The sequence below is a fragment of the Engraulis encrasicolus genome, chromosome 2 (assembly GCF_034702125.1).
Source record: "Engraulis encrasicolus isolate BLACKSEA-1 chromosome 2, IST_EnEncr_1.0, whole genome shotgun sequence".
Taxonomy (NCBI): Eukaryota; Metazoa; Chordata; class Actinopteri; order Clupeiformes; family Engraulidae; genus Engraulis; species Engraulis encrasicolus.
In genome coordinates this window covers 982,797-1,003,399 of record NC_085858.1, presented here as the reverse complement: position 1 = coordinate 1,003,399, position 20,603 = coordinate 982,797, and the positions used below count along the sequence as shown (strand labels likewise).

The window sequence follows — 20,603 nt, the reverse complement described above, 5'->3', positions numbered from 1 at the left end:
CCCCCTGAAAGTATTGAGGCTTTTAAAAATAAAATAAAAAAAGGTTTACTCCACTAACCTCAAGCATTCTGGTCATGTCCTTTTGTTTTTGCTAGGTGCACCTTCATCGGCAACCAGGACACCTACGAGACCCACCTGGAGGTGTGCAAGTTTGAGGGCCTCAAGGAGTTCCTGCAGCAGACGGACGACCGCTTCCACGAGATGCAGGTGACGCTGGCCCAGAAGGACCAGGACATCTCCTTCCTGCGCTCCATGCTGGGCAAGCTCTCAGAGAAGCTCGACCAGCTCGAGAAGAACCTGGAGCTCAAGTTTGGTTGGTGTTTTTTTGTTGTTGCTAACTACAGCTTTATTTAGATGTTGACTTTGCAATTGTACTGTATTAGTAGGATCGGTGTAGTAGCACTTGGAATAGTTGTAGGACCTGCTGTAGAAGTAGGGCCTGGAGTATTAGTAGTTGTAGTAGTAGGACTAGGACTACTACTACTAGTAGTAGTAGTAGTTGTTGTTGTTATAGTAGTAGAAGCAGTAGCAGCAAAAGTACCAGTACCAGTAGTAGTAGTAGTAGGAGGAGGAGGAGGAGGAGGAGGAGGAGGAGGAGGAGGAGGACCTGGAATAGTAGTAGTACAGTAGAAAGACCTGGAATAGTAGTAGTACAGCAGTAAGACCTGTAGTTGTAGTAGTAGTACTATTTTGGTCTGTAATAGTATCATTCTCAATAGTAGGACCTGGAGTAGTAGTAGTAGTTAGTAGTAGGTAGGATCTGGAGTAGTGATAGTGGTAGTGGCAGTACCTGTGGTAGTATCGAGGCCTATAGTAGTAGCAGTAGTAGTAATACACCCTTGGATATAAGTAGCAGCAGTAGCATCCACTGTAGTAGAAGTTGGAGTAGTAGGAGTATGAGGAGGAAAATCTGGAATAGTACTAGTCAGACCTGCAGCCCAAATGTTGGCATAACAGGTCAGTTGTTCTCACCCATTACCAACTGTCATTTTTTAATATCTCTGAAATTCTGTGGCATCCTGGTCAAAATGTGTATCATAAATACGACCATCCTTAATACCAGGCCAGAATTGTATAAACCTTTTTTATGACAGTGAATCAACTTATCGATACAAAATGAATCCCAGTTTCTTACTACCGTACTTGACTCTTTAGACAAACTGCCTTCATTATTGGCCTTTATCCTTGTAACCGTAAAGTAGAGATACTAATAATAGAGCATACATTTATCTCAAAGTAAATTAAACGCATTGAGAAATGGATTGCATCTAGACAAGCTGTCTTTCAGCACTAGTACTAAATCTCGCTCCTGATGTGTGTGAGATTTGTGCTAGTCATTTTAGAGCTAACAGTTCAACGTGCTTGAAATTGTGAGTGATGTGTCTTGTGGGTTTTGGGCTATGTGAGTGTGGGTTGGAATCTGTTGTTGGACTGAGCTACATAATCTGTCACAAGCGCATCCCAGTCTGTGCTCTGCTCTGACAGCAGCGAGACTCTGTTCCAGCTTTGAGGAGCTTGTTGTTTATCCTTCTTATCGTATTCATCGTGTGCCTGTGGTGTACAGTATGTAACTCAACCCACCAGGGATTTGTTGCTTTCGGTGATAATGACGCCATGCTCTTGTGTGTGTTCCTGGAAGATGTTCTGGACGAGAACCAGAGCAAGCTCAGCGAAGACCTGATGGAGTTCCGCAGGGACGCCTCCATGCTCAATGTGAGTAACGTGATCTCATCATCTAGCATTTAATTTCTACAGTCTCAATGCTCACAGCTGTTCACATCTGTTTTGAGGTCATTGACTGTCATGGACGTCATTTTTGATTTGGGGGGGGGGGGGGGGGGATTGGGGGACATGGTCACCCACGTATAAGTGCTGTTTTTGATGCCTTTTATTTTTTTCTCACTGTTTCTGTTTAGGATGAACTGTCACACATCAATGCCAGATTAAATATGGGCATCCTAGGATGTAAGTATCACCCTGTATTCTTAGGCGAGTACATCTATGCAAAAAAAAGGCCTAACCCCAAAGAAATTGATACAAAAGGTTTTTCAACAGATTTTGTTACCTCTAAGTGTCCTTAATAACATACTAAAAATCTAGGAAAATCTGACTTCAGGAAAGGTGTCATTTTCATGATCAAAGTGTTTTAAAATAAAGGTTACTACATGATAATTACATTGGCATGAACTAACATGTTTTCAGGATCTGTTTGTTTGGAGTGCTGTTTGGGTGGATAAAGACACTACTGCTATTATAACATCCATGTGCTGTTTGTCAGGGCACATCATCAGTGATGAATCATGGTGTCACTAGGTATTTTGGGTCTTTCAGCAGCTGAACTGAATAGACAGGAGCCACTACATGTGTAAGTAGAGGGCAAGGTGAAACGGTTGGTACTGGAGACAGACAATGTCCTGAAAGGACATAGGGCTTTAGCATAGCTTTCTGGTAAGCCAGAGTAGGGCCTGTTGTAGCTTCATAGGCAAGGGTCAGGGCCTTGTATTCAATTAGGGCATGAAAAAGAGGACATGACTGGGAAACTGAGGCTATGTGGTCAGAGAATAATAGATGGTCATCAACAATGACACCTAGATTTCTTGTGGCCTTATTTGAGGCAACAGAATCCATATTGAGCTTGATATCATGGCAACCTAAATCTTTGGCTGGGATCACCAGCAGTGCATTTGGGCGAGGCTCAACTGAAGCTTGCATTCCTTCATACTTGTGGATAGTTCAGAGAGGCAAGCGGAAATGTGTGTGACCGTGGAGTCATCTGGCACAAAGTAACTATGCTTCATCGGTGTAACAGTAGTATGGGAAGCTGTGAGAACAGATAACATGGCTCAGTGATGTGGTGTACATGGCAAATAGGAGTCCCAGCACCAGCCCTTAGGACACCTCTGTGGAGAGGCTATGATTTGAGGACAGCTGACCTTGCCCTTGATACATGCTAAGAATGATACCACCAGACTCAAAGAATGTCTGGAAGAACTTGAGAAACACAAAACTCAATTATTTATCTAAGAGAGATGTTAAATAATCATGTTTTGAAAAAAAAAATGCTAGCTGGTGTGTCTGCACAAAGATTTTTAGATTTACTACAAAACAAAAAGAGATGTCCATAATCTCTTCTGAAGATATCTTCTGGCTTACTAGAAACAAAATAAAAGAGTAATTTTGAGCTTGGCTTTTTCAGATTTTGAGGTTTTGCATTTTGAAATTTAATGCCTATTTAATTAGATATAGTCCAATTACCATATTAAAACATAACATTTCAGAAATCTTGCAATACATTTTTTTCTCACAAATATGTGAGTAATCACCGGATAAAGTTTCATGGTGATATCGGCAAGCTACATTTTTTGGCCTATTCACCTGGAGTGTCTCTTGACCCTTATAATAAGCCTATGGCAGCCATGTTGAAAAAACTAATTTCCCAAAGTCAGATTTTACTAGATTTTTAGTATGTCATTTAGCAGGTCCAATAGTAATAGAATCCATAAAAAAACCTTTTGTATCAATTTTTTTGGGGTTAAACCCTAAATGTACTCGCCTATCTGTCTAATAATGTCAGTCTTCTCTGAGAGTCAATGAGTGACATTGTGACATTTGGCTTGTCTTTCTCACAGCTTACGACCCACAGCAGATCTTCAAGTGCAAGGGCACATTTGTGGGCCACCAGGGTCCTGTGTGGTGTCTGTGCGTCTACTCCACAGGAGACCTCCTCTTTAGCGGCTCCTCTGACAAAACCATCAAGGTATGAAAACCAGTTTGGAGCCCATGACACTTTTTACTTGCCTGGTTACCACCAGACCTAATCACAAGTGAGATTTCAGATCGAAACGATTGTGTAGAACTAAAGGCAATGGGAGTTCCCAGGCTAACTTTTTACTGTATGAGGCACACATTCTGGGTTGGGGCCATAAAGGCCCTTTCACAATTGGGTTCCTGCTCGTTCACTTAAGCAGCTCATTGTAATTACACAAGGTAGTGTGTGGTAGTTACAAACTTGAACTTGAACTTGAATTAGTTCAAGGTGTTGTTTATACATACCCGGGCATTTAATCAAAAATAAAGACCTTTTCCTTGGTTTGTGCCTCCTTCACACACAGAGTTTTTTCCTCAGTAAATCAATCTTGCGAACAACTCCAGCCAAAGTGGGCATTTTTTTTAAAACTCCATTTAGACGTTTGTATGTACACAGAGAAAAACGGAGACTTGAATGGTATTCTCCTTACAGCGTTCAGGTTTAACGTTTGTATCTATGAGAGTTTTCGCCATGTTTATACGGATTTGCTGATGGTGTGAACGAAAATATTTTGGTCAAAGTAGGGAAGAAATGCCCGACTTTGTATAAAAGCCACCCAAACCCACAGGGACATAGACATGAATGCAATGTAGAATGAACACAAGCACAGGTTCTGACGTTTCTATGCCTCTAGTCCTTGTGGTTGGTCTTCTTTCCAAGTGAGTTAATAATTCAGAATTATATAGTTCCGTTGATTTCCTTTAATTTTGAATTAAGAGGTGTTAACATTACATTTTCAAAGCGAAATTAAGCTTTACTCAGAATTAAAGTTAATTCCGAATGAAATGTCTCATGTAAACATAGCCATTGACATGCTAGGTTTAGCTAATCGCATAACTGCTCTGCCTTGTCAGTCTGGGATATTCAGAGAAATTAACTTTCCAATTGGTTTCGCTGAACCGCGCCATAGCTCATAGCACCATAATATTAACTGACTTTTAATTGTTGAATTTCACTCTGGTTGCTCAGGCTACTTCTCTCCCGGCGAATTCGCTTTGGTCTCTTTATTCGCCGATCATCCATAGAGAAATGAGGGGTATTTCTCAAAGTGAAGTGTCCTAGGCTTGCTAGGACGAGTAACGCCCATTTTTCGTGGATTTCAACAGAGAGTATCAAATAGCTATTTATTAATTAGATGCAGCGAGTGCAAATGGGCGTTACTCGTCTCAGCAAGGCTAGGACTTCGAGAAATACCCTATGACTTCTGTCAGTCAGGTAGCGTAGGTTGTTCTTCGTGTACATAGCCTTACTTGTCAAAACCCTCTGCTTCCTGTCTTGCTCTTGCCTCATGCTGTGTGTATTGTGTTGTCCTCAAGGTGTGGGACACCTGCACCACCTACAAGTGTCAGAAAACATTGGAGGGGCACGATGGCATCGTGCTGGCCTTGTGCATTCAGGGGTAAGTGGAGACGTGCACAGCTTTTTAAAACGTTTTCTTTTTCTCTGTCTGTGTGTTTGTTTGTTTGTTTGTTTGTTTGTTTCTTTTTTGTCATTTCAGTTGTTTTTCACCGCTGCATATGTCTCTAGACTGTGATCTCCAGTATTCCTCCTTTCCCCTCTTTTCTCTTTTTGTTGTCCTGTGGACTCGTTCATTTAAATCTCAAACTGTCTTATGTCTTTCTTTCTTTCTTTCTTTCTTTCTTTCTTTCTTTCTTTCTTTCTTTCTTTCTTTCTTTGTTTCTTTCTTTCTTTCTTTTTTTTTTTTCTTTCTCTCTCTCTTTCTTTCTCTCTCTTTCTTTCTTTCTTTCTTTCTTTCTTTCTCTCTCTCTCTCTCTCTCTCTCTCTCTCTCTCTCTCTCTCTCTCTCTCTCTCTCTCTCTCTCTCTGCGCCCCTCCTGTGTCCTACCTCTCCCTCCCCTCCCCTCCCCCTTGATGTCCCCTCTCTCTCTATCTCCTGACTGACCTGTGTATGTTTATCTTGGTTTGCTCTGGACAATGGCAGCTCCCCCTGCACAGGGCCATGACTCATGGCTGCGTTGTTCTCTCTTTCACACACAGGAACCGTCTCTACAGCGGCTCAGCAGACTGCACCATCATTGTAAGAGGAACTCTCACTCCACGCTTTCCAATACACACACACACACACACACACACACACACACACACACACACACACACACACACACACACACACACACACACACACACACACACACACACACACACTTTCCCACACACACACTCACTTTCCAACACACACACACTTTCCCACACACACACACACTCACTTTCCAACACACACATGCACACACAAACATGAGTATCTTAGCACACATACACTCACAGGATACTTATAATAGCGTATGCGTGTGCGCGTGTGTGCGTGCAGGTTTGGGACATCCAGACGCTACAGAAAGTGAACACCATTCGGGCTCATGACAACCCCGTGTGTACGCTGGTCTCCTCGCACAACATGCTCTTCAGCGGCTCTCTGAAAGCCATCAAGGTCAGAACCAGCACTCCACACTCCGCTACCACTCTGGACACCCGGACCAACTCAGCACTTATGTGCCTTCCACGTTCTTCTCTTACTGGCTGTGACGCGTTGCATTGTTCTCTCGCTGTTGCTAGTTTATCGCAACACGTCTGTGCCGTAATCACATTGGCTGCGACTGAAATGCTCACTTGTTCACTCCCAGCGTGAACTCTGTAAGGAGCAGAACTAAGCAAGTTGTTGGCCAAATGCGTACGTGGAGCCAGACTAGGAAGATATTCACTATCTACATACTATCCATCCATCCACCACCATATAACTTCCTGTAATAAATTTAGTACAATACACAATTCCATACAACATGTACAATAGGCAATTGAAGCACCCTATGTCGTGAACTTGCACACTTTGTAATGGGCAAGTGAGATTTTTAGACTCCTAGTGTTCCTGCTGTTACTGGATACTGCTGGCGAGACAACATTGTAGTCACTATGTTGTCATCAACCCCCAGGAGACTCGATTGTTTCTGAGGATTTCCCTACAGCAATGACCTAATGCATTGCAAAATAGATTTTGCCACTAATAGAAGCACTAGAATTACCTGGAAATGACGTGCAGCTGGGATTGGGTGACCTAATCAGATGAAGTCACCCCCATAGTGCATAATTTATGTGTGTCTTCCATGTATCATGACATACACTCACCGGCCACTTCATTAGGAACACCTCTCTAGTGCTGGGTTGGACCCCCTTTTGCCTTCAGAACTGCCTGAACTGCCTGCAACAATACTCGGGTAGGCTGTGGCATTCCAACAAAGATAAATTGGTACTAATTGGCCCAAATTGTGCTAAGAAAATATCCTTATGCCATTATATCCCCAGCCTGAAACGTTGATGTAAGGCAGGGTTGACCCATGTTTTCATGTTGTTGACGCCAAATTCTGACCATTCCACCTGAGTGTTGCAGTAGATATCAAGACCAGGCAACGTTTTTCCGATCTTCTGGTGTTTATGGTGAGCCTGTCCAAATTGTTGCCTCATTTTCCTGTTCTTAGCTGACAGGAGTGGCACCAAATGTGTTTTTCTGGTGCTACAGCCCATTTGCCTCAACATTTGATGTGCTGTGTAATCAGGGATTCTCTTATGCATACCTTGGTTGTAATGATGGGACATTTGACTTAATGTTGCCTTTGTTTCAGCTCAAACCATCTGGCCATTTTCTTCTGACCTCTGCCATCAACAAGGGATTTTTGACCACAGAATCGCTGCTCACTGCATTTATTTTTTTTCGTACCATTCTTTATAAACCCTAGAGATGGTTGTGTGTGAATATCCCAGTAGATCAGTATTTTTGAAATACTCAAATCAAGCCCTTTCGTTACATAACCTTTCTTCCACATTATGATGCTTGGTTTGAACTGCATCAGATCATCTCGACCATGTCTACATGCACAAATGCATTGAATTGCCACCATGTGATTGGCTGATCAGATATTTGCCTCAATGAGCAGTTGTAACAGGTGTTCCTAATGTAGTGGCCCTTGAGTGTGTATATATGCTGTGTGGGTTGATGTTGGAATGGAAACATGACGTTGTGTGATGTGGTTTGAAGCTAGAAATACCTCTTTGTCTATCTTTATCTATGCATATCCACTGTCTCAGTTTCCCTATGTCTCTTAAACACGCTCTCACACTCACACTCTCTCTCTTTCTCTCTCTCTCTCTCTCTCTCTCTCTCTCTCTCTCTCTCTCTCTCTCTCTCTCTCTCTCTCTCTCTCTCTCTCTCTCTCTCTCTCTCTCTCTCCCCTCTGCGGAGTTTGAAAATTAATTTAGTGTGCTCTGAATGCTGCACAGCCTCTCGACACATGCTGTTCGGCTCGTCACCATGGTGATGGTGTGTGAAGAGGAGGAGGGTTGTGTGAGGGGTGTGCTGTGGCCAGAGGTGATCTCATCTCAGAGGGACTTTCCTGCACACTCACCCCAGACCTCCCTCCCGCTCACAACCACTGTCTCTCACTACCACTCTCTGCTCTCATTTCTACCTTTCACAAACTTATGCATTTCCTCCTTTCTCTTGTAATATATACTGTATGTCCATGTTTTTATGTTTTCTTGTGTGTGTGTGTGTGTGTGTGTGTGTGTGTGTGTGTGTGTGTGTGTGTGTGTGTGTGTGTGTGTGTGTGTGTGTGTGTGTGTGTGTGTGTGTGTGTGTGTGTGTGTGTGTGTGTGTATTTTTTTTGTGTGTATGTGTGTTCATGTTACATATTTTTTTGTTGATGTGTCTGTTAATTGTGCATATTTATTTGTGTGTGCGTTTGTCTGTGGCGTGTGTATGTGTTGTAACAGGTGTGGGACATAGTGGGCACAGAGCTGAAACTGAAGAAGGAGCTGACGGGTCTGAACCACTGGGTCCGAGCTCTGGTAGCCTCTCAGAACCACCTCTACAGCGGCTCCTACCAGACCATTAAGGTCCGAAACCACAAACACTCACACCGCAAACATGTCAAACAAGGCCATTTTTTTGTGTCGCACCCTTCTCACACCCAGGCAGTTCAGTGCGCGCAATAAAAATAAAAGCAAAGAACGATACGCAAAACCGTAGCTGATAAAATGTATATAGTAGTGCATTCATCCAATAGTAGTGCATTCATCATCAGGAGCAATACATGCATGCAGGGCTCCAAATAAACACCAGCCAACTGGCCAAATGCTGGTGAACTTTCAGTTTTGCTAGTAGAAAAGACCCACTTATTCCCCACATTGGCCCATTAGTGACTGTGTGTTTGGCTAGTAGAATTAGCATCTACTAGTCATTTTGTCTGATACTAGTCACAAAGTTAATTTAGAGTAGAGTAACTTTATTTATCCCAGAGGGGAAATTCAGGAAGGGAAATTTAGAGCCCTGCACACATGTGCGTACCCACATTATGTAAAGCAAATGTCTTTGGTGATTGCGATATGCTCTTACTACGACCGGCACTCAAAAAATGTGGGTTCTATAATGAGAAACTGGTATATGCATGTGGTATGCCCCGTCCATGCTTTGGCTTGTCACACACTATGGGGGACCGAAAGTGAAGGCAAGAAGACAGAAGCGTCCCAGAGAGGATTGGGGGGGGTGGTATTGGAGAATCCCCCCATCCCTCATCCCCATGTCATCTTAAGTTGTTTAATTAGGGCCCCAGGGACATGGAGACAGGAAGCAGAGCCAGACCCATTGCCTGCTTTTCTCTAGCACAGAGCTCTGTCTCTCTCTCTCTGTCTCTCTGTCTCTCTGTCTCTCTGTCTCTCTGTCTCTCTCTCTCTCTCTCTCTCTCTCTCTCTCTCTCTCTCTCTCTCTCTCTCTCTCTCTCTCTCTCTCTCTCTCTCTCTCTCTCTCTCTCTCTCTCTCTCTCTCTCTCTGTGTGTGCATGAGAGAGATCAGAGACAGATAGGAGTTAGACTGTCTCTGTAACCGGTATGTGTGTGTGAGAGACTGGGAGAGACAAAGATAATATGAGAGGGCTTTCGTCACTACTTCACTACTACTGAATGGGGAGGGTAGAGAGAGAATAAAGAGGAGAGAGGAGGAGAGTTGAGACAGACCAGACACAGTTTGCTTTCGTTATCTTACTGTTGTTCTCTCTCTCTCTCTCTCTCTCTCTCTCTCTCTCTCTCTCACTCACACTCACACTCACACTCACACTCACACTCACACTCACACACACACACACACACACACACACACACACACACACACACACACACACACACACACACACACTCATCTCTCTTACTCACTCACTCACTCACACACACACACACACACTACACTTGCCTCCTATCCTGTCCACCCACACACCGCCTCTTCTCTTCTCTTCTCCTCTCCCTCTTGTGCATTCCTCCGAGTGCTTCAAGGAGCTGCAGATAAACTTCATCCCTCCTCTGCCTCCACCAGGGCCCGGTTGCTATAGCGATAGATTTGATGGCTTACAGCTCTTATGATCATTTTCCCTCTTACTCTCTTCTAGAGCTGATAAGAAATCCAAGCAGGACGTGTGTGTGTGTGTGTGTGTGTGTGTGTGTGTGTGTGTGTGTGTGTGTGTGTGTGTGTGTGGTGTGTGTGTGTGTGTATGTGTGTGTGTGTGTGTGTGTGTGTGTGTGTGTGTGTGTGTGTGTGTGTGTGTGTGTGTGTGTGTGTGTGTGTGTGTGTGTGTGTGTGTGTGTGTGTGTGAACAACCCCCCCCCCCTTCATGCACACAATTGTTTTCGTAATCGTTGGCAAACACTGGGGTCTGTTTGCGTTCACAGTTTGCATTTTAACAAGGTGCTTGATGGTGCTAGGCTGTGTCTCTCTCGGAATAAAGCCTTTGACTCCCTCAGAGTGAACGTGTGCGCACACACGTGCACATGCATGCACATACGCACACAAAGCAACATGGCATTATCAGGCCCTTAGCGTCATGCCAGAGAATGTAATGATGTGAAAATGTGTACATAAATATACTGTATATCAGACTCCCATAATTTTATGTTATCCTCTCGTGCTCCTGTATGTGAAATAATATGAACAGGTACATAGGCCAGATCTATATAAAATTGTGCTCAAAATAATAACAGTCTCTATACTAACTCCATGCACCACAGATGCAAAGTCCCAGTGTCCCATTGAATTAGTCTTCATTAAAGTACAAATGATTTGAAAAATCTGGACATCTACTCATCTTTTTAAAGACGCTGCTATTATGTTGAGCACAGGTGTGTACATCATTTTCTGTTAGTGACGGTGTCCTCCGGTACCCCTGTTGTGTTGTTGTGTGGTGTGGTGTCCCCCCCCGCAGATCTGGGACATCCGCTCCCTGGAGTGCGTGCACGTGCTGCAGACGTCAGGTGGCAGCGTCTACTCTATCGCCGTCACCAACCATCACATCGTCTGTGGCACCTATGAGAACCTCATCCACGTAAGCGGCCAGCAGCTGTGAGACGCATGCACGCTCGCACGCACATGCACTCCATGTTAACACGTTAACATTTCATGTGGGTTATTTATAGATGGGATTTTTCATGTGGAAAAGACTGACCCGCATGCATCAGCTACAAACTTTTGTCCCACATTTTTTTTTGCTTCATTTGTGTTCATTGTGTTCACTGCGTTCATCTTGGGCATCTCTCTTCGAGGCTTTCTCGGAATCCAGATTCAGTGAACACTTTTCGCACTCGAGGCATGTGTTTGGTAATGGTCTATAAACTATCCCGTTTGACATGTTTTCACCTCTAAATGGACTCTATGTACTGTTAGAGGCGATATAGTCTAAACATTTACAAGGAGGAGATATTGCACCCTTCGGAGCGTTGCTGTATAGATTGTTTAGTTTCCATAGACGTGTCTGTGTCTGTGTCTGTGTCTGTGTCTGTGTCTGTGTCTGTGTGTGTCTGCCTGTGTCTGTGTGTCCTCCAGCCATACTCGGTAGCCAGGCACCCCTGGCTACTTGCCCTAATCTCCTTTAACAGCTAATTTTGGTGTTATTTACCCTTTCTGCATCTCTCAACCTCACCATATGTCCTTCTTTGTTTCTGTTGTTTGCCTTTCCTTTTTTCTGTTCCCCGTCTCTCTCCATATTCTGTTTCATGTCTTTGTCTCTCTTTATCACCATGGTCTCTCTCTCTCTCTCCCTCTCTCTCTCTCTCTCTCTCTCCCTCCCCCTGTCTCTCTTTCCTCTCTCTCTCTCCCCCTCCCCCTCTCCCTATCTCTCTCTCTCTCCCTCCCCCTCTCCCTATCTCTCTCTCTCTCCCTCTCTCTCTTGCCTCTCTCTCTCTCCCCCTCCCCCTATCTCTCTCTCTCTCCCTCCCCCTCTCCCTATCTCCCTATCTCTCTCTCTCTCTCTCTCTCTCTCTCTCTCTCTCTCTCTCTCTCTCTCTCAGGTGTGGGACATAGAGTCTAAGGAGCAGGTGCGTACCCTGACGGGTCATGTGGGGACCGTGTATGCCCTGGCGGTCATCTCCACTCCGGACCAGACCAAAGTCTTCAGTGCCTCCTATGACCGCTCCCTCAGGGTCAGTGCTCCAGGACACACACACACACACACACACACACACACACACACACACACACACACACACACACGGATACATACTGAACTCCATGCTTTTATTTGACAAATAATTGACTTGCAGTATGTGTTAGTTTACACATGTATTACTGCCATCAAATAAATGCCCTCCCTTTTCCCACTGTAAGAACTGTACTGGAAGGCGTACTGTGTGTACTCAAAAACTATGCAAAAAAAAAAAAACATTTCTGCTTGTCCGACTCATTGTTTAGTGTCTTCTATGCTAACTATAGAATAGCTGGAGGGTGAGTAAGTTAGTGTTTATAGCTATCTCTGGCAGACCGCCCTTTTCCTCTGAGGCAGGAAGGATATGGCGCATATCAGAGACAGACTGATAGGCACACATTCCACTGAGGGTGATCATTTAGCATACATATTGAACAAGATGGCAGCTAAGGTCCACCTAAGGCAATGTCTGTCTCAGGCCACTAGGGAATGCATACTGTGTGATTAACCTATAAGAAATGTTTATTAGTGATGATTGATTTACATGTTGTTTAGTTTAATTACAATTTTAGTTGTGATGTAATTCCTCGTCTGTGTGATTCTTTGTGTGTGTGTGTACATGTGTGCGGATGTTGGTGGCTGTGTATGGCTGTGTCTGTGCGCGGGTATATTGGTGTGTGTGTGTGTGTGTGTGTGTGTGTGCGCGTGCGTGCGTGTGTGTGTGTGTGTGTGTGTGTGTGTGTGTGTGTGTGTGTGTGTGTGTGTGTGTGTGTGTGTGTGCATGTAGGTGTGGAGCATGGACAACATGATCTGCACTCAGACGCTCCTGAGGCACCAGGGCAGTGTGACGGCGCTGGCCGTCTCCAGAGGACGCCTCTTCTCTGGAGCCGTGGACAGCACAGTTAAGGTGAGACCAAGAGCAGTTCCATATGTGTGACGTGCGCGCATCCCAAAAAAAAACACAAATTGTTGCAGTTGCAGGATAAGAAGCAACACATAAGGAAAAAGGAAACAAAGCTCACAAACTACTCACAAAGTTTGTCACAACACAATGTAATTTGATTCAAACTGTGATTGAAGTTGCAATAAGTATTTTACTTGTAATTTACGATTTGGCACGATGCTCATTATGTTTAGTGCATTTAGTCCATACATGCATAAAAGCGAACTTGAGCATGTTATTCTCATGTGTTCTTAGGTGTGGACCTGCTAAAGGAAGTTGGCCCAGACACTGCTAGCAATGTCACAGACGATGACCGGCTACCAGCAGACACAGATTATGGACTCTAATAACACTTCAGACTCACTTCATTGGCATACTGTGCCACCTCACAGTAACACTTCAGGAAAGAAACACTTTTTTTCCAAGCAGGTTTTTAAAGGATCCAAAAATTCACTTCCAGGACTACAGGACTATTCTGATCTTCAGATGACATTGAACATGATTTGTTTTGGGGAGGGGTTGAATGCCAAAAGGAATTCCGTTGGCCGCGGAGAATCGTGGAAGATCTGTGCAGTGCATCGTGGGAACAGCTGAAACAGGGCTGGACTGTTTGCCTTAATAAATGCATGTTGGGGGTCCCCTAACAAACACGGTGACCTTGCTTCGTTGGGACGCAACTTCCTGTCACCAAAACCATTTTCTTTTTAAAATATGAACACCAAACGCCATGTCGGATCATGTTCATGAGAACCGTTGTTTTAACACTTTGTAAATAATAAGTCCTTACTTTCCAATCATGAGAGAGACATGAATTTTAAACCTGGACCTTAAAGACAAAAAGGTGAGACAGAGAAAAAGAGAAAGAGAGACAGACAGAGAGAGAGAGAGAGAGAGAGAGAGAGAAAAGAAGACATGGAAAGCTTGTGTGATTCTGGAACACAGCGACACGGAGAGTATGGCTTTCAGGGTGCTCAGCACCTGAGGCTGTGCTTCTCTCTGGTATGGGGAGAAAATGGGAGTGCAGTGTCCTACGTCAGAGACAAGTAAGCTCCCGCATACTGTCCACATTTGGGGTGTAATGGCGACGTTTCTGTCTATTGACCTTCTTCAAGCAATTGCATAATGAATGGCTTGCTACTAGACTGAAACGTCACTCACTACTAAATGCTGCAAATGTGGGCAGTGTGCAGAAGCTTACCTGTCGTCTCTAATGTGGGTGACCCAGGGGTTCCCCTCTTACGCACCTGGCCAAAGGATGTGTGCAAGAACTCACTAAAGAACTTGAGACCTGACAGGTGCAGCTCCCAGTGCCTGTTTCCACAGACGCCGATGCCATGGCAGTATTCTTCTCAGACTCCGACCAGTCATCTGTACAGTGTAGTCCTACAGTGCGTTGTGTCTACGCTGTAATTCTCTTCCCCTGACTTGTGCTTGGGGGGGTTATTTGCTCATGTGACCTAAAATGCAGTTTTGCTTTTTTGTTTTGTTTGTTTTTTTTAATGTTCATGTGTGCCTGCAACCAATGCACTCCTGTTACCATGTGTGCTCCTTGACTGTTTGACAGTTATACACACATGCGTACACCCATGCGATACGCACTCCTTCTCAAAACACACACCACTGCACCACCCCACCCTTTTTAGACTGGCTACACCTAAACACACAAAAACACAATCACTCAGAGACAGAACACTTTGGTCATAACAGGTAGAGTAAAGTGGCTTTATGGTGGGAGCCGTGGGTTTGCAAAGCCCTGCTGTTGCAAGTGTGGGTTACATCATGACAGGTCGGCTTGCTGCTTTACAAAAGTAGTCATCGGGCCCAGTCGTGGCTCAATCGGCTGGGCACCGAACTGCTACGCCGGCAACCCGGGTTTTATTCCGGCCCGAGGTCATTTGCCAAACGTTCCCCGTCTTGCTCTTCCCACTCATTTCCTGTCCCTCTGTAACTGTCCTGTGACAATAAAGGCATAAAAAGCCCAAAAAAATATCATTAAAAAAGTAGTCATCAGATCAGTCATCAGATTTAAGGCATGTCAAAGAATCCAGAAATGAATTGGAATTCCCAAGTCTATGACCACCATGGGAGGTGAGAGACATTTGGGGGGGGGGCAAAAGTTTATGAAAAAACGGAACAGAACCAGGAATGGCTGGTAAAGTGCTACTATGTGTGGCCTTGCCTTGGCCTTTGTAAGCTTAAGTTCACATTCCCCTCTACGTTCCACCTGGATCGGGTCTTCTGGGGCAATATTACTTGTGTTACCAGACAACAGGACCGAGGAAGGGATCTAGCAATTGGTTCCACAGCTTTGCCAGTGCAGTGTGCCATGTATTTTTCACGTCTGTCAACATTTCATGTCTGATTTGCCAGGCTACCCTCTCCCCTGTAATCGAAATGTCAGTTCTGTCAGAACCATTTCAGTCAAGAAACACAAGACAAGAATATAAATGAATTTCTTTTATTGAAATCATGAATTACATTTGGCGGTATAGCTCTGTTCGGAGGAACCCCCCTATTTCCATGAGCAGCATGGAAAAGCATTTAGTCAGGGGGCAGCAGCAGTTTAGGGAATTCTCACCCCAGCAGGACAGGGCGAGAGATAACCCCCCATGAACAGAGCCAAGCGACGTGACAAGAGAACATGTCACATCATACACGACAAGGTGGAGCAGGGGAGGTGGTGGGTAGCAAAAACCGAGCAGCATACAGTTGAGAGGAAGTGGATAGAATTTAAAAGGCGTGCCGAAGCCCTGTGGCCAATCGCTAGGCCAAACCAATTTAATTTGTTGGTTCTCGGATTTTTTCAGGAAAAAGTTGAAGCGAGAGGGCGAAAAAAAAATAAAAAAAAAATTAGTCGTGTGGTAATGCCACGGATGTAATAAGGGGACTGTTATGTTATACCACCTGTATATCAGCCTCACATGGACCTCCAAAGGAAGGTGCAAGACAGGCAAACACCTGGACATGGAGAAGGACAGTGTAGAAGGGAATTAAGGCAGCCAAATAGACCAGGCACAAAATTAGCTCACAGGGCAATTATTATATTAATCTGGTTTGAATAAACTGAGATGATTCAACAGTCTGAAACCGCAGTCTTTATTGAAAAAGACAGCAAATATAGCATTGTGACCATATCAATAGAATAACAAGCTATAGGTATGTAGGTTATGTACTTGCATTGAAAGTCACACAGTAGCATCTTCACAGGAGCTGACAAAGGGCAATTGGTTCCATGTTTGGTATAGTGTACGATCCTCAGCCCCATCACCAACTGGTGGTGTTGTCTGTGAGATGAATACCTGGAATGTAAATCAAAATAAGACATTTTTAAATGTAGACATATACAGTTCCTTTATTTTTAACAGTTGCAATCTTCCAGGGTTGGACAAGGCCTATTGCCTTCTTGCACAGAGCAAGTAAAAGCACTGTTTGGGCAAGTGCATGTTGGGCAAGTATTTTTATGCATTGCGCATTATTGGAGCAAAAGACACACAATTTTCATCAAATAAAGATATTATATTGATGCCAGTCAAAATATGCCCTTTTTGTCAGAAAAAGTATCTCATTTAAACAAAGCAAGCAACCTTATGCATTGCTTGGAGTGTTTTTTTCCCCTTTGGAAAAAACAAACAAACAAAAAACACAACAAAAAGTAACGTGCAAGTACAATGCATTTGGTTTGGGCAAGTGGAAATAATAGTGTATTTGCCTAAACTTGTCCAACCCTGTACGATGTCATCACCGAGCCGGAGAAGAAGTAAACAATAGGTCACGTCAGTGATATAACCCCTCGGTGTTTGACGGACGGTGTTAAGTGATGCAAATCGAAAATTTATTCAGGGGAAGTGCATAGAATGTCAAAGCAGCTGAGAATACCGGTATGTGATGCATCACATGCCGTTGCTTACTTTCTCTCCGGCTCGGTGGAACTTCCTGACTGACAAGAAAGATGGCGGCGCCCTGTGACCATGTTTACCAGGGCGCATCATTCGAAAATGTACTTTTATCTAAACTATCCGGCGCAGTATCAAACTTCTCTATACATTGCTTTACGTGTCAACACCCACGCGACGAAGTTTTGAGTAACTTTGAGGCCCGCAAATGGGTGGAAAGTACATATTCATTACGAACTAGTTCTACTTTGACCAGGATTTTTCGGATGGCTAAAACGTCAGAGTTTTGGTTGCCCTTGCCCTATCATACACCAAGCAAATAATATAGTTAATAAAACCCACCTGCACAGACTCTTGGCTGGTTATTGAACTGGTTCTGTCGAATAAATCCCTGAAGTTCTCTTCGTCTTCGACTTCGGTGGCAGATGGACACTCCCAACTGAAATAACTCCCGGTAGCCCCAGGTGGTTTATCACTCCCAGACGTTCTATCCCACCCGATTATATTTCACGTATTATCATACACTGCCACATACAAGCATTTTAGGGTTAGGTTTAGGGTTAGGGTTAGGGTTAGAAACAAAAAACTAACATCAAAAAGATAACTAGCTCCGTTATATGGCGGTGGGCTCGATAGTCTGGCTAGTGGGAGCGTGCCGACCGGGGAGCGATTGGGGTTGGGAGCGACAATCTGGGAATCCTTCGACTTCTGTTATCCTGTCGACGAGTTTCTTGTTGTTCTTGTAAATGCGTACTATGCCATACACTGGCTGCTGCCCCGGGGGGTTGCTTCTTCCAAGCGGGACCATAGTTGTTGTTTTTCTTTTTTAAAACGGCTACCCCACGACTCCACTAATTCCACTAAGAGCCACAGGTTAGTGTGTTTCACCGCTGCTACTGCTAACCCACAGGGGCTTCAACATGCCATTATATGTTTGTCTGTAAAACCATTTGAATGTAACACGTTTCCTGATTCGCTAGTCGTAATCGGCATGTTGAAAGGAGTGGTTTCATTGGTTCTCTCCTTTCATGAAAACATGCAGTCTTCTGTTTTTTTTTTAGCGATTTCATTTTTTGGGGTATTGAAACTGATTTTTTTTTTTTTTCATTTTGATACAAAATACAAGCGGCGAATCCGAGAACCAACAAATTAAATTGGTGTGGCCCTAGGGAAGAAAGATGATCAGCTGAGGGAATGCACCTGGATCAATTAGGAATTAATTAGATGAAGGGGAGGGCGGCAAGCTTCTTGACTACCATGGCCTGGCCAGAACTGACGTTAGTACTTTAATTTAAGCAGTTCCAGTGCATGATGTGCATAATGCCCTCTGTGCATAAGTGGTGCAAGGTTACGGTAAGAGCAGATTACAGTTGGCTAGTAATAGGAGTGCTTCCTCTGAAGTGAACCCAAGGCTGTTCTGTTCTCCCCCTTATGATCCAAGTGTCTGTCTCTGCACATGCCCAGAATGCACCCTTTATGTCCCATGTTAACGCTTTCTGTGCCAGACAAGACGTGCGTCTTGAGCTTCAGTGCCATATCTTTTTTCAGGGGGGTGGGGGGGCTGTAGGGGGTAGGATAGTCCTTGCTGCTGCTGCTGGTTTTATTTTTTATATTGAGCCTTTTAAGACTTGTTTGCCTAGTGCATGAGCACTGCACAACCAACCGCCTTGTCCTTTGCAGCCTGTGTAGATATATTTTTGTTGTATTGTAAACATGTTAAGCCGTCATGCAGTAATGTCATGCCAAAATGCCCCCCCCCCCCTCCCAACACCCCCCTCCCCCCACAGCTTTGCTTATTCTGCACCAGTCCTGCATGTTGCAGCTATTGTCACGATTTCACACACACGCGCGCACGCACGCACGCACGCACACACACACACACACACACACACACACACACACACACACACACACACACACACACACACACACACACACACTCACAGTCTTATCCTTGAAACTTAAGAATTGGTCTGCCGTAGGTCCTGAAAAAGTGGGTGGGATTAGCTCAAACCACTTGGGTTACGATCACTACTTAAACACTCACCCACACGAAAGAACCCATTTTATTGGTAGATTTACTAATGTCACAAACTGAGAGGGTAGCATATTGCTAGGAGGCTGATGGATGCCAGAATTGTCCTTCAATCTGTCCTGTGCAGTACTGCACAATCAGTGGCTGTCATGGGTGAACAGTTAGGGACTCAGGCTTATAGCCGAGGATTACAGCTTCAATTCCGAACATTCCCAACATGAACCACTCCCAACACGTGTGTGAGTGATTAACCGGTACTGTCCCTCATCCTCCATCATCACTGAGATACCCTGAGTACTGGGGCCGAGCTATAGGAAGGGCGAGTAGGGCATTTGCCCCTGGGCCTGTGGGGTCCTCCCGTACTGGTGGTGACGCCCCCATTATGACTTTGGCAGACCGTATGGGGAGTCGATATCAGTGTTTTGTCCCGGGGCCCTGTTTGCATTTGCCACTGCCTGAGCATGTACCGTCCCCTTTGCTGGTCCCTTCGGGGCTTCTGTTGGGCTGCCTACTTGGACAGAGGAGGCATAAATGCAATTTCATCCAAGGTCTGCTGTGGTGTGCCTGTCACAAGGACAATGGGACTTTACCTTTCACAGTGTACAAGGCACTTTGCAAAGTGTCTGGCTGTTTTGTAAGCTATGTGAAACAGTGGCTGCCTGAAGGTGTAGACTGCTGCAGTTAAAAATGATTGGGTCCGCCTTTGCCTTGTCCCTAATATGTGTCAGTAAACAAACTGATTTGCTTTTCGGAGATGAGAAGATGAGTTCAGGCACGGGGGATGTGGGAACAGCACCTTTCATGGGGGAAGTGTACTTGTTCTTGTTCTCTCGCTGTGCCAGTGATATGCCATCCATCTATCCATTTGAGTAGTTATCTATCGCTCTCTCTCAGGCCTGGAGCACCCCCTTGCACTTCCATGTGGTATGACTGGTGTGGCCCACCCCATTAACCCATAAGCGGGACACTGCTGTTGGGTGAGGGAGGGGGGCGGGGGTGTATGGGGTTGGATAAGGTTGCTGGACATGAAGGTTGGGTTTTCTGTAACCACCAACAGGTAAAAACAAAACACAAAATATCACTTGTGTAAAAAATATATACATGTCAGAAAAATCAACAAAAATTAAAAACAGAAAAAAAAGAATAAAATCATGCAAGCCTGGTTTTACCATTAAAGCATTATACATTTTGGAAATTGAAGTCTGTGGTTATTCATTTATTTTTATTTGCTCTAAATGTGACATCAATCAACAGTGTTTTTCAAACTTTTTTGAAAAAATTATGAGGCACACCACCAAAAATGTTTAACAACAACAAAAAACAAATGAATATACAGTATAGGCCAAAAGTTTGGACACACTTTCTCATTAAAACGCCTTTTCTTAATTTTCCTGACAATGTAGGCTACAGTATGCCTACTATTGTAGATTCTGGCAGAGGGCATCAACACTGGCAAT

General features: G+C 44.3%; 1 protein-coding gene across 2 annotated transcripts in view; it reads left to right on the top strand.

Annotated features, from left to right (window-relative positions):
- The window catches only part of traf7 (TNF receptor-associated factor 7), a 30,242-nt gene extending 14,264 nt beyond the window's left edge, over positions 1-15,978 (top strand). For both annotated transcript variants that reach the window (XM_063219355.1, XM_063219364.1), the window contains exons 10-21: positions 96-313; positions 1,640-1,713; positions 1,917-1,965; positions 3,630-3,757; positions 5,125-5,207; positions 5,806-5,845; positions 6,137-6,253; positions 8,587-8,709; positions 11,061-11,180; positions 12,142-12,273; positions 13,063-13,182; positions 13,474-15,978. In XM_063219355.1, the coding sequence (XP_063075425.1) occupies positions 96-313; positions 1,640-1,713; positions 1,917-1,965; positions 3,630-3,757; positions 5,125-5,207; positions 5,806-5,845; positions 6,137-6,253; positions 8,587-8,709; positions 11,061-11,180; positions 12,142-12,273; positions 13,063-13,182; positions 13,474-13,488 (1,219 nt within the window). In that variant the 3' untranslated portion in view covers positions 13,489-15,978. The remainder of the gene's footprint in view (positions 1-95; positions 314-1,639; positions 1,714-1,916; positions 1,966-3,629; positions 3,758-5,124; positions 5,208-5,805; positions 5,846-6,136; positions 6,254-8,586; positions 8,710-11,060; positions 11,181-12,141; positions 12,274-13,062; positions 13,183-13,473) is intronic.
- The last annotated feature ends 4,625 nt before the right edge of the window (positions 15,979-20,603 follow it).